We start from the raw sequence: 19,713 nt of genomic DNA, 5'->3' as shown, positions 1-19,713 counted from the left end.
ACAACTCACCTTCGATACCATACAGCAAAACATGTTTTTCAACCCATCACAATGACAATGAGTGCTTCGTTTTTAAGAATGATTTTTAGCAAATGCCATTCAAAACTCACCGTGAAAACAAAAACCAAACCAGGCACGCCAGTTGAATCTTTTAAGTGCAAGTTTGCACTCTGTTTGGTTTAACATTTTGAGAGTTACTTTTAACTCTCGGCACAGTTTCTAATAAATCTTTCTCTCTATCTCTCTCCATTCATTACCACTCCAACTCTCAAAAATAACTTTCTAAAATGTAAACCAAACAAAGCCGACCCTCTAACTATTACTAGTTGCAGCGTATCAGATCCAACTAAAAAGTTTAAGCTACTCTGATTAATGAATTCGTTCGCTTTGAAGATCTAAAACTATAATCATGCAAAAAATCATGTTCATCGATCACATTTTTGTTTTTTGGGTGAAATATTTATATTTTTGTCAACACATTGCTATTACTAAAACCGAACAAAAAAATGGATTTGATCCGGTGTGACTGAGTCCGTTTTCCTTATTTAAAATTTGTTTCCAAAAGACATTGAGCGATGCCCGATGAATATGATTTTTGGTATGATTAAAGTTCAGGACGAGACCTACAAAAGCTAACAGATTAGATCATCAAAGCGAACCAACCACTAGCCCATAAAATGGGTTGGATTTAGAATTAGATTTTTTGAAATGCGGATTTATAGAATCAGATGATGTCTAGATTTTTGTCATACCTAACTGCCTTTGCAATATCAATAACAAAAAGTCTAAGATACACAACAATCCAACTATTGTAGTTAGATTGTTGTATATATAGTCAGAAGGGTTGGATTTAGAATTAGGTTGGTGTCGATTGTGTTGGATTTAGAACTTGGATGATGTGTAGATTTTTTCTACAGAAAAAATGATTGGTACACACTACATTTATACAGATTCAATCACACTCCTCTCATATATATGTGGGCCTCACCATGTGAACTCCATGCGTGTGGCCCGCTTGGATGATGTATATGATCGGGTGAGATTGGATATGTGCAAATTTGGTGCGTAAGTAGAATAAAACTTTTCCACTTGTGACCCAAAAAAAACCGAACGGGTGGATACATAACAAAAATTCCCGAACCGCCGACTGTACCGGTCCGATACCCGGTCCGTTATTCAGAAGCTGGAACCGCCCTATGTGGCGGGAAAAGTTCTCCGCTCCCACATCCCTTCATCTGCCTTCTCTCTCTCTCTCTCTCTCTCTCTCCATTTCTACCTATTCCGCCATTTGCATTTGATTCTCACTCCAGACCCATGTCGAAGTTCGAGTACCCTCGTCTCCGGCGTGCCGAAATCATCGGATTCCTAGCCGAATCACACATCGAAGACCGCATCGCCGAATCCGACCTCCGCAACCCCAACCCCGACTTCATCCTCAACCTCTACACCAAAATCTTAATCCACCTCGATTCTCTTACGTACCTTCACAAAACCCTAATCTCGGAGCACCACGCGCAGTGCTCTAGGGGCATTCCCCATCACGAGGGCCACTCGGTGGTCGAGCCCGCACCTATATGTGGTGGAGAAGCCCTTGCGTGACAGTGTTCCAGGGGAATTTTCCGTCACACATCGACGTGAGGCCACTTCATGGTGGAGCCCGCACCTAGATGTGGTTGGAGAAGCCCCTTGGTGCACTACGTGGCAGTGCTCCCGGAGCAACTTATGATTTTACAATTTCTAGGGTTTGCTAGGCAGTTAATCCAACTCTGTGTTTTTTGCCATTTTCTGTTTCAGGGAAGACTACGGGCAAGTTGATTTCGCTGCCTTGGAACAGCTGGAGAACCCGGACCTCCACGTGGACTCGGTTCGGACCATGAATTTGTTTAGAAAGATCAAGGAGGTTCTGGCTGCTCTGGATTGTCCTAAGAAATTTAACCTCAGGGATCTGATAAAGCCTGACGCGGACAGGACGGAGTTGTTTCTTAGTGCCCTGCTCAATTTCTGTATCCATAGGTAATTTTGCTGCTTAATTCATAGTAGTAGTTTAGGAAATTAAGTCGATGTTATGTGGAATTTTTGTATTGTGTAACATAGAACTTTATAAGTCCAGTTTTGGTGGTTGTTTTCAGGTTCAAATTTTGCAAGAAGCGATTCTGAAACATTTCTGGGTGACATTTTTAATCTTGCTTGGGGATGAGTTTTTTGAATTAAGAAAAGTTTTCAGATTTTCGAAAACCATGTTTGCTCTGTAATTTTTTTTGCTAAGCCAAAAAGGGTGGAGGAGGAGGCAACTGGGCATAGCAACCCTCCTCTGGGTGTGACCATAGGGACTCCAGACCCGCAGAAGGGACCAAAGAGCTATCTCAGCTACCGCCCCACCAAAGGCTAGTGGACCACAACCGGGCTTCACAGGATAACCAAGTTCGAGAAGGCGTTGTTAGCATGACTTGCCCGTGACGTCCTGGACACCCAAACCCCGTGGGAGTGAGCCATGAACCACTAGGCCACCACCCTTGGTGGTGTTTGCTCCATAATTAGTAACATGTAATCGCTAACCGTTTTATTTTGAAAACGGTTTTCTGGAAGAAGTTATGCAAAAGTGAATCATAGCAGCTAAATAAACAAGATAGTTCTTGCTAAGCTATTCTACGGAGAATGATGTGTACATAGGTTCTATTATGGCATGCCGCATGCTTGGGCATCCTCTGTGCATTTTAGTTATGCATGAATGCGGAAGCAGGATCAATTTACTTCTTAGATATGGGCATGGCCCGCATCTCATTAGTATGATCACTTTGTGATATCTTGGTATTGCTAGAATCTTCTATCTATTCGATTTATCAACAACTAATTTGTGAGATCAAGGAAGATTGACTTCAGCATAGTGTTGGAAAACATGTTTCCTAATTCTTGAAAACCATGTTTGCATCGTTTGTTCAGCCCGAACCATTAAAGGTAATAATTTTTCATCAGTTATCGGGTTGACTGTTTTGAATACAGAAACAAGTACAATCTGCTGACACTGTCAGCGTTTAGTTACTTTAGTACTTCACTAAGTATCAGTGTATTGGGGTTTTGATATTCCTTTGGGTGATGGCTGCTATTTTCTGTCATCTTCCCAATTTTTGCGGTGATTGATTTTATGTTCTGAAGTCTTAAAGACAAGGTACTTATTTAGCTTCAATTTGATGAGTGAATGCACAGCTAGGAGCCTGGGATTGCTTATTTTGAGAAATCACGTGCTAGCTTGTAGACGATAGCTGTGTCTTTAGAAAGAAAGGACATCATGAAGTTTTAACATTTCTTCCGTTTTTAGTGTCATTTATTGTATTTAATGTTTTCAGAGACACGAAAATGAATCTTCTGAGACCAATGGTGGAAGATCTGACCCTTCTTGATGAGAAACGGCAACAGTTGGAGAGCAGGATTTCACAGGTATCTGGGAGGATTCAAACTGCTCAGTTTGAAGTATTCAGTAGATGATTGCAATTTGTATGTGATTACATATTCATCTGTTTTGCAGCTGAATGCAGAGATTGCTGAACAGAATGAACTAAGAGAAAGGGAAATGCCACTTGTTCAGGATGTAGAAGCTAAAGTTAAAGAACTAACCCAGATCATTCCTGGTCTTAACAATCATCAAATGTCCTTGAAGGCTTCTATCAAAAAAATGAAGGAGAAGGCGAAAGAAATGGATGAGAAGGTGTGGTTTTGACCTTTTATTGCTGCTGAATTTGTTTCTTAGTTCATTAATAAAGGGACAACACGTCAGCTTGTTCTTTGCCTTCTTTTTGAGATCATTAATAAAGGGACAACACGTAAAATTTTATGTTCTAGAAAACAAAGCCATGTTGTCTGAGGGTAATAACTAATGTCTAATAAGGTAATTCTTTGAACAAGAATTGTATAAACTATAAAGCTCGTGAAAGCAGTAAGGCTTATGCATTTTTCAAGAATGTATTCAGAACTATATTACAAGCAGAAACAGCAATTTTGATATTGCTGTTGCATTACGTTACAGGTTTCCACGCTAAATTTCATGGCTTCACATTCCGGCTTCCTTCCTAACCTTGTTGTACAGATTGTGTCTTTGTATTCCTTATTTCCCTAATATCTTCCACCGGATTATGCTCAGGAGTATACCCTTATGACTTTGCTTTGTTATTGTCAGAGGTTTTAGTAAAGAATAGTTAGCAAATGGTGAAACTTTTGTTTCTCTCTTGAATTATTGTTGGCGTTTTGGCTTGTGGTATGAAGAGGATCAGAGTCGCTGAAATTTCTGTGTCGGCATTTCGCACCAGAAACTATTTGCTGCTTAAGAGCTTTACCTTTGGTGCCTTATAATTGTGTTGAGATATAACGTTTAGCTTTTGCAGTCTCCCTGTTGTCTTTTTTGTGTGTTTTCAAGTTGTTGACATTCTGGAAAATTGGAAAAAGAAAGGTGGTTGAAGCAAGTTTTGGGGATGGGGTTTCTTCTCAAGATTAGACCTAGTAATAATATTGGTAAATAGAAAAATAGAAGGTTATATATGCTACAGGATTTGCTGTCTCGTTGTAAAAAGTTATATTCAAGTTTTACATTCTAGCAAAACCATATTTAGACAGACTTCCTTAGTAGTTTTAGCCATTAATCATAATTCTATTGGTGTTTTTCTTTCCAGATTTCCAGTGCGGAGTTTGTGCTGGTGCAAAGTGTCCAAGAAAATGCCAGTTTACGCTCTAAAATTGTTCAGTCGCCAGATAAGTTGCAGGTACCTTATATTGCAAATTGCATCATTAAGACATTAAGCTTCAGATACCAATATTTGTTGCAAGGTTCCTTTTGAGCGTATTTGCTGCAGTGCTATCTCTGAAGCCGGTTGAATGAATTGGCAAGAGATAAGCCCGAACCCCAGGCAGAATAGGCAGCGGTTAGAGAAAGGAATGCAATGCTTGTCTCACCTGTGTTTTTCCAACTATCCAAGTTTGACTTAGAGACCAGCTTATGACCAAAACATCTATATGGATGCAATATCCTCGCAATATCCTGGCTCCTGAGGTCCCGTAAAGGGATAATATATCCTTCTTGTTCAATGTTCTGTATTCGAGAAGCCTAAATACAAACAAGCAGGACATAGGGTCAAAAGGGAGGTTTTAAAGTCAAGGATACCCAATTTATCCTGTTTGTCTTTATTAAAGTTCTTTATTTACACATTCAATTCTTGGTCATCTACTGAATAGTGAATACTTCTGATCAGAGAATATTCTGTATTGTGACGGCATCCAACAATAATTTCTCCCATCCTATTTGACCTTCTTCCAACATATGATTTTTGCTTGCAGAGGGCTTTGGAGGAGAAGAAAGTAGTTCGAATTGATGCAAAAAATGCCGAAAGAGCAGCAATGCAGTCGTTTCAGGAGAAAAGTGCAGTTCTTGAGGTTTATATGAAGGTATTTTGAAGTTTTCATTGAAACTCTTATTGCCATTCATTTTGTCAGCTGGTGATATGGTAAGAGTGGTCGAATTACCTGTAGTTACCACTAATAACCGTAAAAGTGGAACAAAGGGATGGGTTAAACTAGAAAGAGGAAGAAGACAGTTCTGTGGCGTTCTTTCTTTAACCTAATACAGCCTTGAACAACATGGTGACAAGGTAATCGATATTGTCCTTTTGCAATATTCTAGTAAAAAATAGGTGATGGGGAATCCCACAAGGCAGTCATGGATATAAGGTGTATATATCTATCCACAACGTTCAAATAAAATATAGATTTAAAGAGCATGAATCACCATAGTTCTAGTTGAAGCAGTAGGTTGATGGTCCCTTTGTTTACTTTCAAATTCTCAGGCTTGCAAGAAATTGTCAAAGAACCTTGCTCAGATGCAGGCAATACAAGAACAGGTATGCTTACATAACATATCTGATTGTGCTCTGAATTTGCGTGGTTGTGTTTTAAAGCTTTAGTCAGTTATTTTCCTCTGATCTAGCCCCTTGGAGTACATGATATGAAGTTTGTATTGAGTAACTGTTTTACATCTTAAAAGTCTCTTATACATTGTTTAGTATTAGTAGCACGATCTTCTTTCACCATATCATTGCTTTTTACTTTAAAATCCACTATACATCCAAGATGTCTTTTTAATTTTTTTGGGGTGAAATTCTTGACATGGACTAGACTGGATGGTTCCTTTTGGTCAATCAATTTACCTACAAAGACTGGACCGTTGCCTTTCTGCAATCAAATTTACCTACAGCCTAGAGAGGCCTTCACCAAAGTTGTGTTGGTGTATATCAACCAGGCATTCAACTACTGCTGAGTATAACTATTGATCTACACGTGCCCTTGACTTTTGACAGGTGAACTCTGCCAAATCCGTTGAAAAAGATGTGAAGGTTCTGAAGGTTAAGCAGAGTGAGGCAGGAATGCTAGATAAGTCGCTCGAGGCCAAGCTTGTTGAACGACAGGGGAAAGGTAGCTTTATTCTCTCTACTTGCAACTCAGGATTTGTAGGTTATACAAGACCCTGAAATAAAATAAAAATACCAATCGCAGTGGAACAGTTGGATGAAATGAGAAAGCAATTAGAAAAAGAAAGAGATATCAGGTGTGAGGAAGCTACTAAGGAACTCAACAATGTGAAGTCAGAAGTGGAAGAGAAGAGGCGAGATCTTGAATCAAGGCAAACTAAGCTTCAAGCTGTAGTTGCAGAGGTATGTTCTTGGGGTTTAAATTCCTGTTTTGGACCACGTAATTTTGATCAGAAGTAGCATTATTCGAGTGTTTTATTGGGGTGTCAATTTACTAGGCTGATGCCATGTCTATGAAGTCAAATTCAGAGAAAGAATCTGGGGCGGCCAAACGGCAAGAGTTATGTCGTAAATCTGAAGAAATTGTGAGTCAGGTCAGTTTTGCCGAACATTTTTCTATTTTTGACTCTGTATTCATTCCTGTCATGGTATTGAAACTAGGGCTACCTTGCTTGGCTTAATCCGCTGCAAACTCCAGAAGGTTAAAAACTTTAATGGTGTTTCAAGTTCCAGTAATTTTTATGTTAACCATTCTTTTAGAACTCAGTGGAAAATCATTATGGTTTGATAATAGCAGCCAATTTGGTGCAGTATGTTAGATGTATATGTTTTGATAGATGTTGCTCTTATGATCTGTGCTAATTTTGAATTTGAAAACGGCTTCTGTATCTCTGGTTGTAGTTTTACGAGTATTCAAACTCCATCGGGGGCTTGTTGCCTAAGAACTGAGGCGGAGCCTTCACTTTGAGCATGGAAGAAGCAGATTCTCCTAACATTTTCAGCTTGCGCCAAGTTCAATAGCTAGTTGACTGCACTGAGACATCTCTGTGAATCATGTTGAATTACAGGAACTTGAACTTAGGAAACCTGTAAATCTAGATATGCTCATAAAGGTAATTTAAAAAAAAAAACAAGAACGATGTGTGCATTAAGGCTTGTCGGTTGAGTGCTTCCCTTGAAAATATTCTCTTTACGCGCTGTTTTGTATAACTATTGGGGGCATGATTATGCATTTTGTTCCGGATGCTGAGTTTTGGCTAGTTCAGTTTTGAGTAAAAGGACCAAGATCTCGAGCAAGCCCAAGCCTTCATATCCCTCCCTGTTTATTTTGGCTTTTTATGAGCAAAATTGAAGAAAAATTATTTCTCTCGTATTGGATCAAGACTAATCATTTTTGGCATTCTGGGTAATGTAGCATACACTAAGCTTTTACTTTTAACTGTCATTCTAGCCAGCATTAGAGATGCTCTTATTGTCTGGCGAACACTCCTACTGTCGATATCTGTGAAAGGTGCATTTTTTTTTTTTTGAAAGGTGCATTTAACTTTTTTCTTTTTTGGGTTTGAGAATATTGAAAATATAAAATACTTGCGAGTGTTTGTCTTAATAACAAATTTAGGTTAACAAAACGTCAATATTCTACTAGTATGGTGCGCGCATCACCTTTGTGTTAGAAGTTAGAACTAGTAACACCATTGATACATTTAGATCCTCTCATAAAGCTGTTCATTTTATAGGTTTTGATGTGTAGTGTTCATGAAAAATTTAAATTGATCGAAAATTATAATCTATCCGAACGAGACCATATTTGTCTAATGAGTTACTTGGTGGTTGGGCTCGGACGGTTTGTGTTTCTTTTCTTTAGACGAACTAAGACAACATTTCAAGTATATACCATACTGTATTTTGGACTACACCATGCGCCACAAAATTGTCACAACTTTAAAAACTTACTACCATCATATCAAACTTTCCCTCTCTCTCCGCACTCAATTATCACACCAAACTCGCACTCTCAATCCTCATTCTTGTGAAATTTAGTAGTTTGATATGTGTTTTAAAAACACTTTAAACTCATATTCGTGATCCCGCTCATGTACGCGACATCTTAGAGAGCATCTCCACTCGTTAACCAATTTTAAACTCAAACTCAAGTTTGAGTAAAAACTCCTTAAATCACAACTTCACTCCTTACCCAAACCCATACCAAATTTGTGGTTTACTCAAACTTTCCCCCAATTTGGTCCTTCATCAAATCCTTCACGGCTGCTTTGTGGTGGTGTTTGTCGCCGGAAGTACCCCGCCGCAGCCGCCGTCGTCAACTCAAGCAGGGATACGTCGCCGGAAGCGGGTTGTGCTCGTCATCGTCAACCATTACCCGACTTAAACCTGACTTGTTGCAGCTCCGGCGACGTTGAGCGGCGGAGGACGGTGGTTAGGGCTTCAAATTTGAGCCAAGGGCTGGATACTCTCGTACCAAACCAAGCTTTGACCCAAAATTTCACTCAAATTTGAGTGAGATGCTCTTACTCCGACAGCCATTATTCTTTTTTTCTTTGCTTTTTTTTCTTTTTTTCCATAGAGAGTGTTTCCCCGCCCTTCTCTCTCCAGTCCGTCCCATATCTCCACGAGTGTTTCTCTCTCTTCCCTCTCTGAAATTCTCTGGACCTGGGTTTTGAACACTCTCAATGAAATGGACACCACCCCCTCCAAAAACCCTACTCTGCACCCTTGTACAACCACTCATGGCCAAAACAAACCCACCTCAGATTTTACCCTACGCACCAATCTTCGAGCTCCTAACCGGCCACAAGATTCCCAACTCCCTCAACCTCGGCCGCCAAGCTCACGCCCACATGCTCCTCCGCGGCCTCCACCCCACCGCCTTCGTCGCCGCCAAAATTGTAGCAATGTACGCCAGCTCAGGTGATTTAAACTCCGCCGCACTTACATTTGCTCACATCACTCACCCATCATCTTTGTTATGCAATTCCATTATTCGGGCTTATACTGTTTGCGGAAAGTTCAAGAAAACAATCGAGACTTACTTCAGAATGCACTTGATTGGTTTGAAAGCTGATTACTTTACGTACCCATTTGTGTTGAAGTCGTGTGCGGACTTGTCGCTGGTAGGCTTTGGTAGATGCGTTCATGGGCACGGTTTGAGAGGAGGGTGGGGTTTTGATATGTATGTTGGGACTTCTTTGATCGATTTTTATGTGAAATGTGGCGAATTGAGTGATGGGAGGAAGGTGTTTGATGAAATGCCTGTGAGAGATGTTTCGTCTTGGAATGTGTTGATTGCTGGTTACATGAGTGACGGAATGATATCTTACGCGGAAGATTTATTTGGAGGGATGGGAGAGAGGAATGTTGTGTCGTGGACCGCGATGATATCAGGGTACACTCAGAACGGGTTTGGGGGACGGGCTTTGTGTTTGTTTAATGAGATGTTGGAAGAGGGGTCGGAGGTGAAGCCCAATTGGTTGACAGTTATGAGTGTGCTCCCCGCGTGTGCCCAATCGGCTGATCTTGAGCAAGGTAGACGAATTCACAAGTTTGCTAGTGGGGTTGGTTTAGACTCGAATCCTTCTGTGAAAACGGCACTAGCTGCAATGTATGCTAAATGTGGGAGCCTCTCTGATGCCCATATCTTATTTATGAGCATGCCTGCAAACAAGAAGGGTTTGGTTGCTTGGAATACCATGATTACGGCGTATGCTTCCCATGGATATGGAATGGAAGCTGTGTCAACTTTTAAGGATATGATAAGAGCTGGGGTTCAACCTGATGAAATCTCATTTACTGGCTTGTTTTGCGGATGCAGCCATTCTGGTCTGGTTGATATTGGCTTAAAATATTTCAACTGCATGACTGCAGTGTATTCAGTAGAACCTAAGCATGAAAATTATGCTTCTGTTGTGGATCTTTTAAGCCGTGCTGGCCGATTATTGGAAGCAAAGCAGCTTATTTCTCAAATGCCGATGCAAGCAGGACCAAGTATCTGGGGTGCATTGTTAGCTGGTTGTAGAAAACACAGGAACTTGGAGATAGCAGAGATAGCAGCCAGAAATCTCTTTGTATTAGAACCGGAGAACAGCGGGAATTATGTTCTGCTCTCAAATATGTACGCAGATGTTGGAATGTGGGAAGAAGTAGACAATTTGAGAGCTCTATTGAAAGCTCAGGGTCTGAGGAAGAATCTAGGGAGCAGTTGGGTTGAGATCAATGGGAAAATGCACTTGTTTCTTGGAGGAGATACATCTCACCCGGACTCGAACAAAATTTACTTGTTGGAGGCATTTCCGGAGAAGATTAAGGCAGCCAGTTACTAACCGGAAATAGTTTTGTGTTGCATATTAGTCAGGAAGGGAGAGAATATTAGCCACAGAGTCACAGTGAGAAGCTGGCGATTGCATTTGGGCTTCTTAGTTCTTAACACCAGCCCAGATAAAGTTTCATAGAGTGACGAAAAACCGTTGGATCTGTGGTGACTCATGAAATTTGTTTCGCAAGTCTACATGCGGGAAATCATTGTAAGAATTGTACATCTGTTCCATCATCTTACAGATGGGGTTTGTTTCTGTTGAAACTATTGGGGATTAAAAGGACGTGCTTTCTAAGATTTTTTTTCCTACTTAACAAAGTACTGATCTCCTACTGTCAAGTGAACTTGTACAATTTGGTTGGATAAGGCTGCATAATCAGAGAGCTTGTTTAGGAAGTCAAGGCACACATAGTAAGGTGCAGCTTGGTTTTGATTAAAATTTGATTCAATTCTTTTGGTCCTTATGGATGAGATGGCGGCCTCAGAATATGAAGGCGGCTTGGTACACCGGTCACTTGTTTTTAGTCTTATCACCACTTTGAGAAGCTAGCCACTGCCAATAATAATAATTCGTTTATTAATTGGTGGGAGAACCTTCAATTCTATGGTGACTGTTGTGTAGCCATGAAGGCTCATTTCGACTTTTGGATAATTGGTGGATAGGTTATGTTTTTATGTTAGTGACACATTAGCATGCTTTTTATTGATCTATTTGAATTTTGGTGATTAACAAACAACAATGTTAATACGAGTGGAGTCGATTATGAATTGCAATGTGGTGATATGTTGGTTCCACATAAGTTATTCTAAAGTCATCACAGTTTTCAAATCCATCAATTAGGGGATGTTGAGTTAGCAAGCATTCTAGAAATGACGTTGAGGCTCAAATGCTTATGATCCTATACTAGAGAAGACTCCGGCGTGACAATCTTGGGCATCATAACCACTATCGACCAGTGTTTTCTTCTAATAAATGTGGCCTGCAATCCATCTGTTGCCCTCCCTCTCCGGTGCCTGAATCCGAAAGGTTAATTGGCAAAGGGCATCAATTTAGTTCGGCCCAGTGCTAGCGATTCTGATTGGCTGTGGTGAAGAAGCTGTGCTCGAGTTCTAGGGTTCTGGTGCTGAGATGGAAAAATATTAGAATGGAACCACAGGTATGGACTCACATGTTTGATTATTTCTATAGAGTAATCATTTATTCCCAACCTTAACTGATGCAGGTGAACCCTTTACGTAAGTGTATATCTAAACATGATTAGTCAACGATAATTTAAAATATTCCATAGGCAGATCATATTGATGATTATATAGTATACTCAATACCTGTACTACTTTCAGCAACTGGCATCATACTTTAGTTAGAATAGCTACACCAGTACAAACTTTCTTTTTTTTCTTTTTCTTTTTCTGAGTGGTTTTTCTTACAATTAGATACTTACTGCATTTGTTCCATGCTTTCTTTACAATCTGAGGTAAAATAGATGAGGAGAAAGTTGCTGCTCATGACGGTAAGATTTGAACACCATGCTTAAGTCTCTGTTTGGTTCGTATTCAATTATCCAAGCAACCCTTTTTTCTTGATGGATAGGACGGCCGCAGCGAACGATACAATAATGCCGGCGCAAACCCCGAAAGTGGTCATATAGAACTGCATAGGGACACCGTCTCTGAAGAGCGGTATGCTGATGTTCATCCCAAGTATACCTCCAATCACAAGGCCTATATTCAGAAGCATTGTTGCTGTGCTCATTACAACTCCAATTTGCAGCAGCTGGTTCTGCTTCTCATCCAATATGATGTTGATGTAGTCCTCCGTATCGTCGACATATTCCCGCATCTAAAGGTACCATGAGGGCAAAAAGATAAAAAGAGAGAGAGTATTAGAACAGCAGACATTCCAGGCGAAATGAAGGGCTAAATACGGTGGGCTTCCCTCGTTATGCCCTGAAACTAAAGGACCTTAGTCCTGCCGAACTTGTCCCTGAATTATCAGGCATAACCATCAATCCCCAAAGGTACCTTAGTTCTGCCGAACTAGTCCCTCAAATGAATGTAGCCTAGAGTTTGAAGATTTGTTTTTAGGCCTATGAACAGATCAGTAGATCTATTGACACATTAGAAAAATCAGTCTTTTGAGTTAGGAAAATTTATAAAAATGGTCCTCCTAGTTTCACCCGAGTCTCATTTTCGTCCTCCAAGTATCAATTGCAACTCTTTTGACCTTTAGTTTGCCAAGTTGGTCCAATTGATAACATTCGTCACTCAAACTGGATGGAAAAATCAAATTGAGGGTAGACGTCATCAATTGAACCAACTTGGTACGAACTGCAACGTCCAAGCTGCCATCAATCTGATTTTTTCCGTCCAGTTTGGCTGACAGAAGTTATCAATTGGACCGATTTGGTACGAAAACCAAACTTGAAGATCAAAAGAGTTGTAATTGATACTTGGAGTACGAAAATGAAACTCGGATGAAACTACGAGGACCATTTATACAAATTTCCCTTTTGAGTTATCAGGATGAATTATGAGTTCTATAAGATAAGAAATAGTGTGCTAAACAATGTGTCCATGGCATCCCATGTTTCGTATGACCGGATTGGAGTGACGATGTATACTGGATATCTTTATCGTAATTTTCTCGCACCTATCCTTTCTCATGGAATTTAGTTATCTTCAAGTTGATCAGCTATAGAATGTCATTGTAGATTCATATTATGCTTTCCCATTGTCGAATCTAGCAATCAAACGGGTGATAGAGAATTTGACAACATACAGTGGATAGTTTGCTCAAGGCTCCTTCCAGTTGGGCAAAGTATGCTTCCAATAGCATCTCCAACTCTTCAACTTTTGGCTTCTGGCCACTTAAGTCTGCACTGCTACTTCTACTGCTCCCTCCGTCTTCATCGCTGAAAAATAACAAGTAGAGAAAGAGACATTATTAAACGGAAAAAAAAAAAAAAAATAGAAAGTTGCATACAAACTTGTATTCATTTTTCCTCATAGTTTTAAAGTGCGACAAAATTTGATTAGTATCTTGCCTGTCATCCTCGGTATCATCTTTTGGTTCCGGTTCTTCAGCGTACTGCTTATTATGCTTATCGGTAAGGTACATTTCCGCCATATCCATATCATCATCCAGTAAATGTTCAAGTTCATCTCTCACCTAAGGACATGATTGTATGTATCATTCCAGTTGCATTTTGTAAAAGCTAATTAAAAGCAATAGAAGCTCATCTCAAGTTTTGCTAATTCTAGAAAAAACAAATTCTCTCGATCGTTATTATACAATGCGTACCTTATTATTCTTCTTTTTTTTCCCAATAAAAGGTACCTTATTATTCTTGAAATCAAGACATAGTTATTACCTTCTGGACGCGGGCATACAGAGCAACAAGACGACTCTTTATAGTTCGAACGCGTTGGAGATTAAGCGTGCTGACACTTACTAATAATTCATCCAAAGCTGGATATGCTTCTTGCTCTAGTGTGCTAGCCTGAATTAACAAACCAAACAAATGAAACGAAAAATCGCGAATTTTTATTTATTTATTTATTTAATGAATAGAGTATTTTCATTTAAGTTCTTTTCGATACATACCTCGGATTCTAGACACTTGCAAACAAATTTTAGGCAAATTTCAAGCACTCTCAACTCAAAAGGTAGGACCTTGGAAGTACCACCATTTTTTGATGAGAAAGTTGGTGAATCCTCCGTTGACTTTTCAATCCCCTCATTATCCTTTGCACAGAAACATGATTAGTTTATCAGGCCTGGTTTAGTCCGGAACACCGGATCTATGAAATTGTCTATCAAAGAAACTGGACAGTTTCACAAATCCGGATCCTATCATGTTTGTTGGTTTATTTGCCTTTCACTGAAAATGTGATAATCTATCTCAAGAAATCGAAGTCAAATGTAAGAACTTCTTTTACATATGATAACTGGTCAAAAGTTGTTGTTCCTGCAAGATCATGAGTTTAAATTCATTCACAAAATTTCGTTTTATGCTAGAGTAATCTACAAGAACTCATGATGTATCTGGGCTGGACTTTATTAACGTATCTGGGTTTTTTAGGCCTCTTGGGTTGTGTATGTTTTTCACTATTTTATCTGGGCACTATAAGCCCTCAGGTTGTATGGGGCTTACCCCTTTGGCTGTTCAGTTTAATTTTTGGTTGGATTCCCTTTCCTTCCCCTAATAAAATGTTATTTTCACTGATTAAAAAAAAAAAAAAAACTCGTGAAACTCTTACCGGTTATCATATTTCATGCACTAATCACTCATCGCGTAATTGTCTTAAAAATTGGAGCTTTGTACAACGAAAAGAGTGGTTAAAAACTATCCAAAATTTTCTTCAAAAGGAAAAAAGGAAGGAAGATAGTAAACAGTTACGTTAGAACGCATATTAGAATGATCAAGATTGCAAAGCTTGTGCTCGAGATCGCTAACGAAAGGAGAAAGACTAGGATCCCTGGGATTGAGAAGCAACATTTCACTTGCAGTGACGATGGCTTTGATGTTTTCCAAGTTCACCACGATGGCGCGCTCCCTGCCAAGCACGGAAGACGGGTACGAGAGCGCCGGGTCAAGAATCCTCAGGTCACGCCCCGGAATCCCCGTCCTGCGCCTGATGTGGTGCTTCCCGGCCTCCTCGATCCGTGACTTCCCGGACACTGAAATCACGAGCCAGGACTTTGATGCGACGTTGGTGGTTCGCCTCGACGCCTGAGGAGGAGGAGGAGGAGGTTCCAGAGTGAGCTCCTTTGAGCTTGAATCATCATCCTCCATGAGTGTATAGTACCTTGTTCTTGGGTGTTTTGAGAGTTTGAATTAAGGAAGCCATTTAACCATCATTCAAATGAATAATTTATTTATTTTTGCTCGATTCAACGAATAATTGTAGTATGATTTAGAGAGCAAATACTTTTAATACCATTTGTTGCAGGATCATTATTTCTTTAGAGTAATCATTTATCCCCAACCTTAACTGATGCAGGTGAACCCTTTACGTAAGTGTATATCTAAACATGATTAGTCAACGATAATTTAAAATATTCCAATCAATAGCTACCCCAGCTACTATTTTTTTTTTTTTTCTTTTTCCCGAGTGTTTTTTCTTATTACAAAGTCTAGTACTACTAGGTACTGCAGCATTTGTTTCATGTTTTCTTTACAATCTGTGGTAAAATAGAGGAGGAGAAACTTGCTGCTGGTGACAGTAACAGTAAGATTTGGAACACGACGCTTAAGTCTCTGTATGGTTCGTATTCAATTATCCAAGCAACCCTTTTTTCTTGATGGATAGGACGGCCACGGCGAATGATACAAGAATGCCGGCGATAACCCCGAAAGTGGTCATATCGAACTGCATAGGGTCACCGTAATCGAAGAGTGGTATGCGGATGTTCATCCCAAGTATACCTGCAATCACAATGCCTATATTCAGAAGCATAATTGCTGTGCTTATTACAACTCCAATTTGCAGCAGCTGGTTCTGCTTCTCATCCAATATGATGTTGATGTAGTCCTCCGTGTCATCGACGTATTCGCGCATCTAAAGGGTACCATGAGGGCAAAAAGATAAAAAAGAGAAAGTATTAGAACAGCAGACATTCCAGGCGAAATGAAGGGCTAAATACGGTTAACTCTTTATGCCCTGAACTAAATGGGAGATAGAGACAACTTTCAGTCCCTGGATTATCAGACACAACCATCTATCCCCAAAGGTACCTGACTTAGTCCTACCGAACTAGTCCCTCAAATGAATGTAGCCTAGAGTTTGAGATTTGTTTTTAGGCTTTTCTACGGATTAATAGATCTATTGACACAAAAGAAAAATCACTGAGTTATCAGGATGAATGAGTTCTATAAGATAAGAAATATAGCGCTAAACAATGTGTCCATGGCATCCCATGTTTCGTACGACCGGATTGGAGTGACGATGTATGCAGGATATCTTTATCTTAATTTTCTCGTACCTACCCTTTCTCGTGAAATTTAGTTATCTTAACGCTGATCAGCTATATAATGTCATTGTAGATTCATATTATGCTTTCCCGTTGTCGAATCGAGCAATCAAACGCGTGATAGAGAGTTTGACAACATACAGTGGATAGTTTGCTCAAGGCTCCTTCCAGTTGGGCAAAGTATGCTTCCAATAACATCTCCAACTCCTCAACTTTTGGCTTCTGGCCACTTAAGTCTGCACTGCTACTTCTACCGCCCCCTCCGTCTTCATCGCTGAAAAATAACAAATAGAAAAAGAGACATGATCGAACGGAAAAGTACAAAAATAAAAAGTTGCATACGAAATTCGTATTCATTGTTCCTCATAGTTTTAAAGAGCTAGTACAAGATTTGATTAGTATCTTGCCTGTCATCCTCGGTATCATCTTTTGGTTCCGGTTCTTCGGCATGCTGCTTATTCTGCTTATCGGTAAGGTACATTTCCGCCATATCCATATCATCATCCAGTAAATGTTCAAGTTCATCTCTCACCTAAGGACATGATTGTATGAGTCATTCCAGTTGCATTTTGTAAAAGCTGATCAAAAGCAATAGAAGCCCATCTCAAGTTGTGCTAATTCCAGAAACGACAAATTCTCGGCCCTCGTTTGAGTTAGATGTGGTGGGATTAGTAATGAGATGAGATTAGAATTGGATTGGTAATGAGATACGATTCCTAATGAAAAGGTCAATCCTATGTGCATGTTTGTTTTGCACGGGATTAATAAAGAGGATTGTTATTTGCATGTTTGTTTTATATAAGATAGGATTGGATTGAAAGTATCCATTTCCATTTTTACAAAAAAAATACCCGATTATTATAAAAATGCTCCATCTTTAAATAAAATATGGAGAAACAAACAAAGAATAAAATTTAAAAATTATTAACCCAAAAAAATGGTATTATTTTCGTTACTTTAACCTGCTCTTTTCTTTTCTTTTTTCTTCTCATATTGCATATTATTTTCTATCCTTTCTCTTTAAAACTAAGTACGAGAAAATTATTTCACTTTTTTTTTTCTTTTTCTTTGTAGGCCATTTTATTTAAAAGTCTGAATGAGATTGGATTACGACCATGATACGACCACTGCACCACACGGCCGTTGCACCCCTGCGAATTCAAGAAACATATTTACCGATATCCGTTGAAGATGATTTTTTGCAGGCCCTATAAAATATCGTTTTGAAATTTATGAATATTTTTCTGTATTTTTGTGGAGCCCGAAGTGGGCCCAATAAAAGTGCGGTGGCCATGCGGTGCTATGACTCTAGACATCCAGTTATAAAAAATAGCATGGGCAATGTGGTAATTTGGCATTAGAAACCATGGGATAGGATTACTAATATCTAGTCCAACATGGTATTATGAATCCCAGGTAAGTATGGGATTACTAATCCGTTGTGATCACTAATCCCTTGTGATCACTAATCCTCCCCTTCTTTTCTTTGTGCAACCAAACAAAGTATTAATGACCCCTCAGGATTAGTAATCTCATCCCAAGGGCCTTGCACACTTCTCAAACAAGCCCACTCAATTATTATACAACTCGTACCTTATTATTCTTAAAATCAAGACAGAGCTATTACCTTTTGGACGCGGGCAGACAGAGCAACAAGACGACTCTTTATAATTCGAACGCGTTGGAGATTAAGCGTGCTGACACTTACTGATAATTCATCCAAAGCGGGATATGCTTCTTGCTCTAGTGTGCTAGCCTGAATTAAACCAACCAAACAAATGAAACAAAAATTGCAGATTTTTTTTTTAATGAACTATGAATTTTTTCATTTAATTTTTTTTCGATACTTACCTCGGATTCTAGACACTTGCAAACAAATTTCAGGCAAATTTCAAGCACTCTGAACTCAAAAGGTAGGACCCTGGAAGTACCACCATTTTTTGATAGGAAAATTGGTGAATCCTCCGTTGACTTTTCAGTCCCCTCATTACCCTTTGCACAGAAACATGATTAGTTTATTAGTACTACCTTCTACTGAAAATGTGATTATCTATCTCAAGAAATCAAAGTCAAATGTAAGAACTTCTTCTACATATGATAACTGGTCAATATTTTTTGTTCCTGCAAGATCATGAGTTCAAATTCATTCACAAAATTTCGTTTTATGCTAGAGTACTAACTCTACAAAAACTCAAACTCGTACCGGTGATCATATTTTATGCACCAATCACTCATCGCGTGGTAAAAGTAGTTGTCTTGTCTTAAAAATCGGAGCTTTGTACAACCAAATGAATACCATCCAAAACTATCCAAAATTTTCTTCAAAAGAAAAAAGGAAGGAAGATGGTAAACACTCACGTTAGAACGCGTATTAGAATTATCAAGACGGCAAAGCTTGTGCTCGAGATCGCTAACGAAAGGAGAAAGACTGGGATCCCTGGGATTGAGGAGCAACATTTCACTTGCAGTGATGATGGCTTTGATGTTTTCCAAGTTCACCACAATGGCGCGCTCCCTGCCAAGCACGGAAGACGGGTACGAGAGCACCGGGTCAAGAATCCTCAGATCACGCGCCGGAATCCCCGTCCTGCGCCTGATGTGGTGCTTCCCGGCCTCCTCGACCCGCGCCTTCCCGAACGCTGAAATCACGAGCCAGGGCTTTGTCCCGATGTTGGTGGTTCGCCTCGACGCCTGACGAGGAGGAGGTGCCAGAGTGATGAGCTCCTCATCAGAGTTCGAATCAATCTGATCCTCCATGAGTGTATAGTGCCTTGACCTTGGTCTTGGGTGTTTGAGAGTTCGAATTAAGGAAGCCATTTAACATCATTAATCGAAATCATTCAATGAATAATTTATTTTATTTTTGTTCGATTCAACGAATAACTTATGATTTAGAGATGAGATATTGCTGATCATTCAATTGTTTTAAATACGAGATTTCTTGCAGGACCATTATTTAATTGGTACGGTTTCCCTACGGAAACTGTACCCCAGATATCTTTTCCGTATTTGAGTACTACTATCTGCACCAACGGTTTCCGTAGGGAAACCGTACCGACGGCCACGCGTGGCCGTCTCCGGCCACCAGACGGCCGATCCGAGCCGTCCAAAAATTTAAAAAA

The 19,713-nt window shown here is 39.7% G+C and overlaps 5 protein-coding genes across 7 annotated transcripts; 2 read left to right on the top strand and 3 right to left on the bottom strand.

Annotated features, from left to right (window-relative positions):
• Positions 1 to 1,212: 1,212 nt before the first annotated feature.
• On the top strand, positions 1,213 to 7,671 carry LOC131308795 (kinetochore protein NUF2 homolog). Its single transcript, XM_058335813.1, has 11 exons — positions 1,213 to 1,478; positions 1,795 to 2,013; positions 3,345 to 3,435; positions 3,524 to 3,703; positions 4,662 to 4,751; positions 5,323 to 5,430; positions 5,829 to 5,882; positions 6,339 to 6,453; positions 6,535 to 6,692; positions 6,788 to 6,883; positions 7,191 to 7,671. The coding sequence occupies exons 1-11, from the start codon at positions 1,315 to 1,317 to the stop codon at positions 7,236 to 7,238; spliced, it is 1,323 nt and encodes a 440-aa protein (XP_058191796.1). The 5' UTR covers positions 1,213 to 1,314; the 3' UTR covers positions 7,239 to 7,671.
• A 707-nt stretch (positions 7,672 to 8,378) lies between these two features.
• LOC131308789 (pentatricopeptide repeat-containing protein At5g56310-like) lies at positions 8,379 to 11,388 on the top strand. Its single transcript, XM_058335804.1, has one exon. The coding sequence runs from the start codon at positions 8,978 to 8,980 to the stop codon at positions 10,622 to 10,624; it is 1,647 nt and encodes a 548-aa protein (XP_058191787.1). The 5' UTR covers positions 8,379 to 8,977; the 3' UTR covers positions 10,625 to 11,388.
• A 206-nt stretch (positions 11,389 to 11,594) lies between these two features.
• On the bottom strand, positions 11,595 to 14,887 carry LOC131307098 (magnesium transporter MRS2-F-like). Its single transcript, XM_058333515.1, has 7 exons — positions 14,878 to 14,887; positions 14,557 to 14,585; positions 14,222 to 14,362; positions 13,989 to 14,117; positions 13,662 to 13,786; positions 13,397 to 13,529; positions 11,595 to 12,457 (listed from the first exon to the last, which is right to left on the bottom strand). Exons 1-7 carry the CDS (start codon positions 14,885 to 14,887, stop codon positions 12,176 to 12,178), a joined length of 849 nt encoding a protein of 282 aa, XP_058189498.1. The 3' UTR covers positions 11,595 to 12,175.
• A 76-nt stretch (positions 14,888 to 14,963) lies between these two features.
• On the bottom strand, positions 14,964 to 15,429 carry LOC131307097 (magnesium transporter MRS2-3-like). The gene has a single exon (XM_058333514.1). It carries the CDS (start codon positions 15,411 to 15,413, stop codon positions 14,964 to 14,966), a length of 450 nt encoding a protein of 149 aa, XP_058189497.1. The 5' UTR covers positions 15,414 to 15,429.
• A 227-nt stretch (positions 15,430 to 15,656) lies between these two features.
• On the bottom strand, positions 15,657 to 19,526 carry LOC131308792 (magnesium transporter MRS2-F-like). Of its 3 annotated transcripts, none has more exons than XM_058335809.1 (6): positions 18,950 to 19,526; positions 18,443 to 18,583; positions 18,219 to 18,347; positions 16,999 to 17,123; positions 16,733 to 16,865; positions 15,657 to 16,179 (listed from the first exon to the last, which is right to left on the bottom strand). In XM_058335809.1, exons 1-6 carry the CDS (start codon positions 19,406 to 19,408, stop codon positions 15,898 to 15,900), a joined length of 1,269 nt encoding a protein of 422 aa, XP_058191792.1. In that variant the 5' UTR covers positions 19,409 to 19,526; the 3' UTR covers positions 15,657 to 15,897. The 3 variants fall into 3 exon arrangements, with proteins under 3 accessions (XP_058191792.1, XP_058191793.1, XP_058191794.1); XM_058335810.1 differs by having other exon boundaries at positions 18,300 to 18,347; XM_058335811.1 differs by lacking the exon at positions 18,219 to 18,347.
• Between the last annotated feature and the right edge of the window lie 187 nt (positions 19,527 to 19,713).

This window comes from Rhododendron vialii, chromosome 11a (genome assembly GCF_030253575.1).
Source record: "Rhododendron vialii isolate Sample 1 chromosome 11a, ASM3025357v1".
NCBI lineage: Eukaryota > Viridiplantae > Streptophyta > Magnoliopsida > Ericales > Ericaceae > Rhododendron > Rhododendron vialii.
The sequence above is the reverse complement of the archived record's forward strand: the minus strand, read 5'-3'. Positions and strand labels throughout refer to the sequence as shown.